The 12,971-nt window shown below is 38.1% G+C and overlaps 2 protein-coding genes across 8 annotated transcripts in view; one reads left to right on the forward strand and one right to left on the reverse strand.

Annotated features, from left to right (window-relative positions):
• Positions 1-12,971, forward strand: part of PDGFRL (platelet derived growth factor receptor like) — a 47,433-nt gene that overhangs the window by 18,948 nt on the left and 15,514 nt on the right. The window contains exon 6 of the mRNA XM_021537034.4: positions 1-12,971. This exon is cut by the window's right edge and continues 15,514 nt beyond it. Coding sequence (XP_021392709.2) covers positions 1-189 — 189 coding nt within the window. The 3' untranslated portion in view covers positions 190-12,971.
• MTUS1 (microtubule associated scaffold protein 1) overlaps positions 5,513-12,971 on the reverse strand; it is a 115,783-nt gene continuing 108,324 nt past the window's right edge. For 6 of the 7 annotated variants that reach the window (XM_021536582.4, XM_077782850.2, XM_021536329.4 and 3 more), the window contains 7 exons: positions 12,745-12,959; positions 12,116-12,221; positions 11,097-11,170; positions 10,896-10,991; positions 8,275-8,391; positions 6,975-7,072; positions 5,513-6,181 (listed from right to left, as the gene is read on the reverse strand). In XM_021536582.4, the coding sequence (XP_021392257.2) occupies positions 5,965-6,181; positions 6,975-7,072; positions 8,275-8,391; positions 10,896-10,991; positions 11,097-11,170; positions 12,116-12,221; positions 12,745-12,959 (923 nt within the window). In that variant the 3' untranslated portion in view covers positions 5,513-5,964. Of the gene's footprint in view, positions 6,182-6,974; positions 7,073-8,274; positions 8,392-10,895; positions 10,992-11,096; positions 11,171-12,115; positions 12,222-12,744; positions 12,960-12,971 lie in introns of those variants that run through there. The other variant, XM_021536660.4, reaches the window with a different exon arrangement.

Consider the following 12,971-nt stretch of genomic DNA (forward strand, 5'->3'; position numbering starts at 1 on the left):
TCCGAGAGGCCTGTGATTATTCAAAATTTCTGGAGATTGATAAACAGAGGAATTGGCCATACTACAAGAATCTCAAAGAGTGTTCTTCTTGTGGAGGATTTTGAAGACACAGATGTGGGAAACTATGTTTGTATAGCTCAGAACTTACAAGGAGAAACAACAGTAGCTACCAAAGTTGAACTGAAGTGATAGAAAAGACTTCTGGTCGTGGACTGTCCTGTATGTTATTTGACATTATAGCCATTAATATTCTTTAATGATGTTTAAATGTAGCTTCTCTCTCACTGTTTCTTTTATATGTCAATGCATTTTATATTGACTAGCTCAACATGCCACAACAGAGTTCACTCTGTCCAGCAGTAGTGAGTTGTGAGTTAATGAAACTACTATGAAGCATTAAAGTGTAAGTCTGAACATGCATAGGGTGTGTGCATATTTAGAAACAGGTGCTCTCTGGGCTTTCCTTTGCATATGGACTTTCCCTCAGACTCTTGTATAAGGTCAACCTGCTGTGTGTAACGTGCAGTTTTAACATTAAGAGTACTGTATGTGTTTAAAACAACAACAAAAAAGCAAACTAAAAAGCCTTGTAACAAAGTTAGCCAATAGCAGTTGTTTATTTTGCAAGAATAATTAAAATTCTGAACATCATGAAGACATAAATGTGTGTGTGCTCATTTTCATACGTGTGTAAAGACTAACATAAAATTTTCTTCATGGTGAAGATTAATACCCTCTAGGACCTTAATATATATTTAATATGTCCAGAGACTTGTAAGCAGTTGGGTATGCTGGATTTTCCTTATGGTGTTACATTCTTACATCCTTACAATATGTAGCTTACTTAACAGTTCACTCCTCTTTAGATGTCTGGTGTTATGTTTAGTAAATTATGTAGCAAATTGTGGTTGCTAAAGGCAAAACTTAACATTTATTTATATATTAACATTTACAGAACAAAAAAGAAAAAAGCAAACATGAGAATAATGTTCAGTTTTACAGCAGAATTTCTTCTCAGGTTAATAACAAGTTCAACTTCATTGTATTAATTTACTTAGGAGAAAAGGAAACTTTTTATTTACACGGAACTATACCTGAATAAATAAGACACTGCTTCTCTCACCCTGGGTTCAGTTGCAAGTACAAAGAACTTGTCAGAGGAGAAGGTAAGAACTTGATAACAACATTGTTGGACATTTTGGCAATGTTTTGGTTTCTTTTCTTAGTCTCAAGCACCAACTTTATGTAAGCTAGAACTTTAAATACAAATCTACTCCTTAGTAGTGAAATGACAAAAAAAAAAGTCATGCAAGCCATTTTATTTACAAGGCAGGTGAAAACCAGCTTATTCTGAACACACAAGGAAGCAAATCAGGAACTGGTCCCTTGGTCACACACTTCCCTCTGTTTCAGCCTGCATTTGACTGGAATTCCTAAACTTCCTTCTGCTGAAGGCCTGAGTTAGCCCTGTGCTCCAGCTAATTCAGACCTTTGAGCAGATGTGTACAGCACTGTTTTGAATAGTGACAGCTCTAAGTGCTAATGTAAAAATGGCAGCTTCCCAATGAAGTCAATGATCTGATCAGTAGTGTAGCTAATGGAAACATTAAACAAGCTTGCTGATTGCTTTTTCTTCAGCATGGAGGAACCTAAACCAATTCAACTGATAAGAGAAATACCCATGGTAAAGACTGAAATGGTTCCATGCAGGTCTCATGTAATAGGCTACATGGAGAACATCCCCCAGGAACTTTTTTCATCTCTGGCCTCTGAAAATAAGATACCTAAAAAAAAATTTAAAACACTATGCAGTAGAACTAACTTTGAAGGTGTAAGAGGCAAGGTTAATTTGTTAAAATGTATCAAGAACATTACACTGTCATCCAAAGCACTAAGTAGATTATACAATTTCATAGTAATACCTAAAAAAAGGTCTGGTCTTTGGACCATTTTTTTAGGGAAAATTGTCCTTGTATCATGTGTTTTTTTTATTTGTACCAAATTTGCTTTAACAATCCTTGAGCTTCTAGATGAGGCTGTGCAATGTGATAATTCCTTTTAAGTATTTTCATTCCTCAGAACAATGTCTTTCTCTTTGAACTAAAGGAGTTGTGCCAGCTTTTTGAATTTCAAAGTGCATTTGAGCCTGTAATTCAACAATTGATTTCCTTCTCAAAGTATCTGGGAAGTGGGAGATCATGTCACCTACCCACCCTTGTTCAACAGCACAGTGGAGGCATCACTTCCTTGATGACAGTGTGGCAGGAGAGGAAAAGATGGTCTAAATTCATTGCTTGAGTATTCCCCTGGGGTGTAATGGTTATGCATAACCATCACTTGCAGGTCTCAAGACTGATAGAGAAGCAGTGCCTCTGAGGGAGAGTTTTAGTGGGTGTCACATCCTGTCCATCCTTTCTGTCCTTGTCCTCCCACCAAGCATCAAAATAATTCTTGTAATTGAAAATTATGAGAATTCTTTTACTGTGTATTTTACACAGTTTTTATTTTAGCAAAAGCCACTTGGGAAGAGCTGATGCTACACTGATGCAGTTAATTGCACATTTCCACCTAAATGAACAGTGGTAGGGTAAGAGAATGAAGCCCGGGAAATGAAATTTAAGTGACTTGTCAAAGTTACATGCCTAAAGCTGCCAGTGCTGTTATTTCCATTTCCATACCTGTGTCACTGCTCTTCTTCTAAGGCAAGGCAGCAGCAGTGGTCAGAAGGTATTTTTTTCCTCAGGGTTCAGTGGTTATCCCAACTTTATGATGACCTTTTTAGCTGCAGCTCAGCCCTGAATAATTTCCTGGCTGTTGGACAAGATCAGTGGTTGGTTACTGTCTAGAAGGAATTTCATGCATGAATTGCATGATACCAGCTTACATGGAAGTGTCTTTGGTGTTAGTAATGAGAAACATCATGAGAAACATCAAGTCTTTAGTTAGCTCAAGGAAATGATTCACCTCAAATTTTATAAAAAATACAGTGCAACTCATACAACAACCTTTACAGAAAAGCATTGAAGGTGAGCCATACTATGAATAGTCTGAATGGCAACCAGCTATATGGTACAGCTGTTAAATGTCACTGTAGCATCCTCTGAAACTTATCATTAGAGTTGGAACTGACAGTAAAGTTGAATATCTGAAGACAATCACTTGTTCAATTGCTTGACCTTTGGCTTATGATGATGAGAAGGTTTCTAGCTTTCCCTGAAGGAAACCTTATACTAAAGAAAAAAACCCAAATATGTAAAAGTTACTGGTTTGAACAAGGTCTTTACTAACATATGGTACTTAGGTTAAAGCTTGAAATACTAATACTCAGAGAAAAACATTAAAACAGTAATTACAGATCAGCAGAATTATTTAATTCATTGAGACCAACAGGACAAACACTAAACAGGTATTTCTGAAATCTGATTTCTATATACAAGCAGTCTTCATTTCTTCATAAAAGCATTAAGAGTCTACTTGCAAGATGAAGAGTCACCTGTTCTGTGGACGTAAATTATCAACAAATTATTAATGGTCTACTTACTTTTTTGTACAGTAGCCTGGAAAAGCTTTCTCTGCTTTTGCTCTACAGGAAGGGCTGTGCCATATTTTACCTTTAACCATTTGTGTGCACTCTGCTTGCATGGTTTGAGGCATTACACTGCAACTAAAGTAATAATGTTCTTACTGGTGGCTAGGTAAGTAAGTGGCTTGTGACAGGACCTTTTACACTGCTAACCTCTAACTGGCGCTTTTCTCACAGGCAGAATGTTCTGAAGAATCACAAGCAAGCTCCATCTACCTTCTACCTACAAGTGGAGTAACAAGGGGAAAATTTTCTAAGGAGTAGCTGAACACTAATAATTTGTTCTGTGAAGCTTCACCATTGCTGTTTTGCTGTGCTGATCAGATACCAAGAGTTTTTAGTAACTGGAAAAATGTTCCTCCTTAGATTAAAGATCCTTTGACTAATACAAGCAGAAGAAAAATCCTTCAGTTGGTACAAAATATTTATTGTAAAGTATTCAGCTCAAATACATGCAATCAAATATCTTTGACCATAGGAAGTAAGAATGTTCTGAGATGTACTTAAAGCCAAGTTGTAGCCAACATAAGATTTTCATAGTTAAATTTGAACTTCCTAGTAAACATTTTAAGTACTGACACCACTAATAAGTGGTATGTACAGTGCCCTAAAAAGGGTTAAAAGAAAGCATAATGTTCCATAGAAACGGCACCCTTAACTCGTACATTATGAGAGGTTTAAGTAAATTTAATGATGAAACAGTCAATCACAAGTTTAAATATATTACAAATTTACTTACTGTATGAGCACTGTTAAGTGTTTCTATGTCTGTGTTCCTCATTACTAGCCAAGATTTTGGAAGTCTTAGGTAAAATACTTTGAAGTGGCTCTCCAGTTGAGTTCCCTAAATGCTTTCCCATGCCCTTGATTCCTGTCCCCAAGCTACTGAAAAAGACAGGGAAACTCAGCCAGCTACCAGCATTAGCTAACCAGCAGTGTAACAACATCCTGGCCCTACCATGAAGCCAAGCTACTATAAGCATCAGTAGTATTTTCTAAGACTAATCTGAAGCTGAACCTGTTTTAGTAGGTACAGAGCAGTCATCTTAAACAGGTCTGATCAAGGGTGGAGCAAGGCTATCCAGTTACCCTGTTGAAGCCGAAACTCAGCATGTGGTATTTCCAGAATTGCTGACACCCTCATCCTCCAGTTCCAGCAGCCAGGACAACTTTTTCCCCTACTCTACAGAATCTCCTGCACAGGATTTTTCACCTGATGAACTGTCAAAACACCAATATCCTGCAGTCTAAAAGGGAAAGAATGACAGAATTAGCAAGATAAAATACCACCTTATCCTCGGGTGAATTTAGCCAACCCTGAGGAAAGTTAATACAAATGCTTAAAAAGGCAAAGTGTGTCACCAGCTACCTTGGAATTCACAAATTACTTAGTCTTCTTGAGAACTGAATTAAGAATGCAGCGAGTTACAATTATTGCATTTATCTTTGGCTTTCAAATCTTCATCTTGTTTATCCTCAGGAACAGATGTACTATTTTGGGGAAATCAGTGCTTCCTTTTTAGCAGGTTAAGATGCTAGGTCTAGGCTTCTAAACTTGCAACTCGGCTAGGACCTTCTGACTTTGAGGGGTTCTGACTACAACCCTATTGACTTGAAATCCAAAATCCATTGCAAAAAAAGTTCTCCTCTTAAATGGCAGAGTTGTGCAAGGACATGAAACCAAGAACCCATGCAAAATATGGCTGCAATTCAATTTGATTTTAAAATTAATTCAAAGTTGCATACTCAGGTTGGCCAAGACACTAATGAGTCAGTTGACAAAGTTCTTCATGCCATTTTTGCCAGCAGAATGATGAGGAAACTATCCTATGGTACCACTGGCAGCTTCTCCTCATTCCCAGGTGAGGGTACTCTATTAAGCATGCATACTGAGAGCAGTATCAAGGAAATACATGTCAATGTATAGTCTTCAGCTTTTATCCTTTATTACATACACAGCAAAGAAGGCAGCATTAGACACACGCACAGTGTGTTACATCCATTCCATCCACGGCACGCGCACACACACACACAGCCTTAAAAAAGTGTCGGTGATAAGGAACATATTATAAAGGTTGTGATCTTTATCTCTAAGCCCCTGAGCTTCTTCTTATGGTTAGGTGAAAAGGCAACAAACAAGTCTTTTCTTGCTCTATAAGTGCTTTGTGCAACGATGTCCATAGAGGTCATAAGTCTTTTTGGGAGGAGTGAATGTCTTACTCCCATATTCACAGTCTCCTATCACTGTTTTTGCACCAAATGGTTTCCAGTTATGTTTAGATGTCATAGGCGGCTAATATAGCTCTTGCTCTTGTGATAAAGTTAGGAAAGGTTCCGCAGATCAGAAATTAAATGCAGGCCCCTCTTTCTCTCAAGGGATGTCATCTCGGTGACACTGCAGGACTAGAGAAGTTACCAGAATTTCGTGGGGACTGAAGAGGCACAGATGAAGAACTGGGAGACAGTTTTCTTGGGCTGCATAGGTCACCATTGTGCAACTTCCACAAAAGTTCTTCATTTTCCATTGACAGGCGTTTGTTTACTTTTGATTCTTTTTCTAGCGACTCCTGTAAAACAGCTTGCTCTGTAGAAAGTTGCCTGCAAATTGAAGATTTACATCAGAACACATAACTCAACTTGGAGGCTGCAGTATTCAAACTTTAAGGAAGGTTTGAAAGTGCATAAACCTTTGCTTTGCTTTAATAGGAGGTCTGAGCATGTTCTCATCCTAGCTATGTTTAAACGGGTAGCTTGCAGAAAGCAGAAGAAAGTCCCAGTAAGAAACATCCCTAAGGACCAGAAAAAGCATCTGGAAAGTGAGGCTTGTCCTGCTTAAACAACACGTGCTTTTAAATGGCTGTGCTGGAGCCTTTGGGTCTTGTTGCAGGCTCAGCTCAGCATAGAAGCTACAGATTCCTTCACACTGGAAGAGTCTGGCCATCCCTTTAAGCAACCGTTAGGAGGAGCTCTGACCGGTTTTATTCATGTTAAATATTACTGTTATTGCTAAATAAACCACACTAATCTAAAGTGGGGACAAATCAATCACTGAAGTGATTATAAGTATGACCCAAGTCTAGCTTACAAGCCAGTAGTACTTCAAAAGGAAAATTTTTGTACGATGGTATTTCTGAGTTGCTGTTTCTTCCCTAAAATACTGGATTACTGAAGAACATACTAAACCTTTATCCTCTTTCAAAATATTGCTGCTTGTTAACTGTATAAAGGAATGCACATTTTATAGAGATTCAAGTGGGGAAGAAAGGGAAGTATTCTTTCACAGAGGACTAAAAAATTGCATTCACCAATACTTCAAGAGAATTGTCTTTCTTGTCACAGGAACCCATTCCCCTTGATTAAGGACATCTAAATGTCCAGAGATATTTTTCACCTTGAAAGCTCCATGTGTTTGTCCATCCGAGCTTTTAATTCTTCATTTTCTTGTTGAACCTTCTTTAATTTATCCATTAAGACTGTGTTGTTCTCCACCTTGGAAAGAAGGTCACAATTTGAAGTAAAATCCATGCATGCACTCATCAAGATTCTGACTCAGCTATACAGATGCTGACAATCTCGAGTTTGCAGAGATTGTTACAGTACCTACAAAAATACCCTATTTACCTTATCCTTGCATAACACTGCTGCCTGGCCACTTGTGCTGATTAGATGCCAACGAGGACTGGGTAAGGGATCTATTGTTCACCAGCACATTCCAGTAATTTCTGTCAGTGATGGGCAGCAGTTTTAGACACTGTAGCACCTTTCTAGACAGAAGACTGTCTAGAAATAACAACAAATTAAAGAGTTTGCCTGAGTAAACAGCTTTTCCTATTGCTCTTCTGATTCCACGTCATTGCTGGAGGACTTTGTCAAAAATAAAAGTGGTTAAGTGGTTGCATGGTCCAAGGCCTTCTACACTGTGGCCAAAGTCTGTTGGAAAACATGCAGGTTTGCTAGCAATTTGCTAGTAATTGTAGACTAGGGTAACACACACTGCTTCACAATACTGAAGCTGACATCAATGTGTTCCTTTGTATCCAAACCTCTTTCTATACTTCCTCATTAAAGGCTTGCTGAAGCAAGTATTACAACAGTGTTCAAAGGCCCCACCCAGAAGGACCCTGTCCTGTCACAAATAAAAGCATGCCAAGTGATTACAAGTCCTGCTTCCAAAACTGACTTTTCAAGTGGAATCACGCACAGGTCAGGAAGACAGCCACGCAGCTAAGCAAAGCTTAGCAGCTAAAGTGATTGGCCTAAGCTAATCAAGACTTACTCCATTTCATATGTGATCCCTTGTTAAATTAGGATCATTTCCTAGTTAATGTTTTCCTGACACTGCAATCTATCTTCCATACCACTTGAGCAATGTAGCAGGTAAGAATTTTGTTCTTCAGGGGAAGAGGCTCCCAGGTAATCTGTACTAACATAGCAATAGTTTATGTAAACCAGTAGTTGTCTTAAGATGTTAAAAGGTCATTTAGAGCATCAGGTTATTCTTTTCACCTCTTGACATATATCCCATCCTAGCTATATTTACCTGCAGTGTGAGCATGTCCCATCATGAATTCCTGTTTCCTTTTAAACAAAAAAGATTAATTCTTGCATGTAAGTCTGTCCAGCCCAAGTTCATTACAGGAACAGAAGTCAGAGATACAGCCCCAGCCTCCCAAACCCCAAGGAATGCTCACCAGCTTTTCCATCTTCATTAGTTTTATGTCCTGCTGATGGAGTTTCTCATTCTTGATCTCCAGCACTGCTTTCAAACTTTCCAGCTCTTGTTCCAGGTACATAATCTGTGGGTTTTTCTGAAAGATTGCCAGAGAGTTTGCTTAGTACCCTGAATTTCAGGAACAATTTAGATATTTCTCTGCTATTTAGAAAAAAACAAGGAAATAATTGCAGTAACAAGTTGCTGGTTTTAAGTGAAATCAAGTCAAACACTAGAATAAATAACAAGATCTGGTATCACTTTTTCCTTAGTTTTTGTTTATCCTTCAGGGTAGGTGGACAGTTGCAGTTGCTTCATTAGAAGTTGTACAGAAAACACTTAATGCACAGACATGAAAAACTCTCATGAATCAAAGGAAGGCATGAATCCTGTCACAACAAAACTTGTTTCACAGGAGTGCCCAAAGCCTTAAGGCTAGGAGTTCCAAAATTTATTTCATATTACTCATAACCCATCCCAAGAGATAATTAGAGTAAACATTTGAAGAGTTTACAGGCACTGGAATAGTTCAAGAAAGCACCAGAAGTTTAAGTTCTGAACTTGACTGTAGCTTAACTTCCCTGGTTTGAAGGTATCTGGCTCATAATCAGAAATTGAAAGTTCTTCTGAAGCCTGAAAATGCAATTATACATACAAATCTTCCACTGGTGCACATCCATAACTTATATACAATATAGCAAGTTAGGACTTTTTTATTTTTTCCTCTCTGTATTGCTTTCTGGGGGATGGAAGGGAGAGCATGAGGAGGCCAGAGCAGGGTAAGATGTGGTTGCCTTGAGGACCTGTTTTCCAGAGTAAGAAGCTATTCAAACACTGCAGAGTAGAACACATTCTCTGCATTTCAAGGCAGTCACAGCCAAAAAAAAAAGGAAAATAAAGCACATCATAGTCCATTTCCAGGTAGTGAGAATAGAACATGAGCTGAATTCAATCAATGATTAAGCACGTTGTGTAACAAAGTTTATCTTCAAAATCAAACAAAACTTGTTTTAGTGCATTTGGGTAAGAACACAGGTGCACCAACACTGAGTAACAGCTTCACTGCCACACCAGAAACCTCGGACAGGAGGTGTGGTCCCAGGACAGGGCCAGGACATGTCACAAGTAATAGGGGCTTCATCACCTACACAGTTCATTCTCCTGCTTGTTTTTATGGCCTGTTACAGTAGTGGTTTTTGTTTAACTTCTTTTGAGAAGTCTGCGCGAGGGTGAAGCATGCTGCCCTGCCTCAGCGAAGGCAGCAGATGATCTGTTCCTGTTTTGTGACTTTAACATGGAATCTAGGAGCTAACAAGAAAAGCAATCCTGAAAAGTTTAAATGTTATAGTATGTTGAATACTCAATTTATTTTCTTTCCCTCCTCAAGTCCAATGGTCTTAAAATGTGTTTTTAAAGTTAAGTCTGAGCCCCCACATTAGCTACTCAGAGGAGAACACACAGCCAAATGAAAAGACTGAAAAGGCCTACATAAGATTTTAGCAACCTGGCAATATCAAGTGACACTATCTAAATTATACAAGAGAGGTGGAAATCAATTCTCTCAAATTCCTCTATTCAAAGGGTTATTGGGAATTTGTGTTTTGTACACAAGAGTACACTGAGTCAAACTGGTGCTTTTCCAAAGAGAAGTCTTAAGCTTATCATGCATGTTATGCTGCCAGGAAAGCACAAAGCACACTTGCAGCTATGTAAAGGCATTTGGCTAGTGCTCCTTTAAGTTAAGCAACATCTGAGTGTGCCTGTGGAATTACAGTTCAAACTCCCACTGCCACAGCAAAATATTGTGGTTGCAGATCCTTCTTGTGGCAGCTCTGTCCTGCCACTACAATAAGCAATAAGAGAAAACAGAACAAATTCCAGTGAAAACTAAGGCAACTTCCACTAGAGGCATCCTAAGTGAGTCTTTAAGCATGGAATTTCTCTTTGTGGAATAAGCATACTATTGGTATTCCACTTACTTCTGGGTAACCAGAAAGATAGACATGTTTGTGTCAACCCCACCACACTTGGTGCATAAATAAACCCTCTCTGAGAACACATTTCTATCCCAGGAGCATCACAGGGAACAGCAGCCTTGGGAGGTAAAGCAGGACAAAATAAAAGTTTCTTTGAAGGATAAATCAGCAAAAAGTATGAATCAACGTTTGAATAAATGCATTAGAAATAAGCTTTGCAGCAGTGATGCAAGCCCACACTGATCATAGCACCGGTACAGCAGTTAGCAACTGTCCAGAAAAATGCTATGGTACAACTCGTGTAAACACATGGGTCTTCAATTTAGCTTAGGCTATTATTTACACCCCCTGACTTAGATACTCAACAGCTTTATAGAATTATAATGGTAAAGTTAATACAAAGCATCACAGTGCTTGCGAGAAACTTCTGGCAGATGAGCTGTTTACAAAAAAATATTACTAATTACTAATACTACAAAAAATATTACTAAATATTACTACTAATATTACTGATAGGGGTATGAGACCCCTATCAGGCTTCATTGCAAATTTTTTTGCATTATGCAATAAAATGAACCCAGGCAAGATCTGTTCATCCACATTACTTTGGAAGATCAAGACTTACAAGATTGGCTTTTTCTTTGGCTATTTGTTTTTGTTCTTCTAATTTCAGCTTCTCACTCAGAGAGTTGTTTTCACTTTTTAGTTCATCAATTTTTTTCTGAAATGTAAATAAATTGTATCATTAGGTCAAGAATTCAGTGCACATCTCCAAACTGCTTTTCAAGTTTTAAACTGCTGCAATGAACCCAGCCCTTTAACAAACCTCCAGCAACTCCTGCTTCTCTTTAAAGGAATCTTCAAGCGACTTCCTTTCAGATGCATGGGTACTCTTGAGCTCTAAAACAAATTATTTTTGCAGATTTTTAATACCACATAAGACATGAAAATTCTTTTTGAAAAAAAAAAAAACAGCCTGAAGAGCCAGCCTACAAATATATACATAGATACAGTTGATGGCAATACAGAACATTTATCATTAACTGACACAAAGAATTTATTAAGTATCGTATTTATTCCCACTTCAGATTTGCTGACTGTACCCTCCCATATCCATTTCATTAGCAGACAGCCTGTGAGTTTTAAAAGCATTCACCTGCATGCAACAAATGTAAGCACAGGTCACATCTGAGAAAAGTTGAGTTTATGGAAGGAAACACAGCAAAAATTAAAATTGTGTCTTCCACAAACTTCTAAAAAAACATTTATTTTCCTACTTTGGATGCCATGCAGAGGAGTTTGCTCTTTGTAAGCAATGGAAGCATGACAAGTTTTCAAGACAAAAAAGTATTACTGAAAACCTAGCTATCAAGTGGAGTTGGAAGTAGGCTGGAAATCATCATCCCTTAAATTAATGAGATGCAATGTAATTTAAACCTGAGCATATCACCACCCCCTCCCTGAAAAACACCTGTGCCACAGTGTACAACACACAGTGTATAATATTTCTTAACATTTCCATGTCATTATGGAAAGCACACATCCCTACTTATCCTCATTTTCAGTTTTGAGGCACTCTTTGCAGAACTAGGGGGTGGGAGGAATTATTCATTCACTTGAGATTTTAAGGGCAGTTCAAGTGTCTTTTACTGGAAGAAAAAGTAATTTTCATGGTTTTTGCTGCATGTAAAATAAGACTTGTCAGTTCCAAAGAAAGGAATTTAGCCAATGTTTTTAAAGATAGCTTGCCACAAAGGACAGTGGACATAATGATCAAAATGCCTGAGTATTTTTGTTTGTGACTAGCAGTACTATAGCATACATACTTAAATACAAAATACTTGCCTGAAAAAGAGGATTCATACTCCTTTTTCAGCTCCTCTACTTTTTCTGAGTGTCTGTTTTCAAGTTCCAGCTTAAAGCTTTCATGTGTGGTATTTAAATTGTCCACCTGCAATATGACAACATGATTTTTTTCCCCTTACATGTATCAACTTAACCCTTGTTTAAAGCATTGTTTTAAACAATACTTCATGCACTCTGTCAAGTACATTTAAAACTGTCGAGCAGGATTCAAAAGTAGAAGCTAAGCCATGTATAAGACTTAATAAATGAGAATGATGCCTTACAGTTTACTGCTACCAACAGGAAAATGTGTGCATCTCTCACACACATGGAGCTGCAAAGCAAGGTCAGAGGGCGGGTGTGTTTCTAGAAATCTTAAAACTCAAGCTGGCTCAAATATCCTATAGAGCTCTAGAACTAACTTAAGCTGGCAGAACACAACCAATCTCCACCATATTTAAACATAACCTAACATCTGTACAGCTAAGTGTGAAAGTGTTTTTTATTGCTGCAATGAAGTGGAATTTCACATGAAACAGCTGTTATTAGAAAACCCCAGGATTCTCTGAAGGATCATTTGTAGCAGAAAGCAGTTGCTAGAGAACTTTTCTACTTTGAGTGTTACAAACCTGCTCCTGGAGCTGGGCTTTGTACTTTTCAGCTTCCTCAATGCAGATACTTCGAAGTTTCTCACATTCTGCAGTGTAAAACTGTTTAAGCTTCTCCTCCACCTCAGCTAAGTCATCATTATGTTTCTGGTTTAACTTCTGCAAATACCCTTCATAAGCAACTTGCAGTTCATTCCTGTCTCTTTCCAATTTCTCACAAGCTGCAGAAGTGGTTACTGAAGTTGTCA

The sequence above is a fragment of the Lonchura striata genome, chromosome 4 (assembly GCF_050655825.1).
Source record: "Lonchura striata isolate lonStrDom1 chromosome 4, ASM5065582v1, whole genome shotgun sequence".
NCBI lineage: Eukaryota > Metazoa > Chordata > Aves > Passeriformes > Estrildidae > Lonchura > Lonchura striata.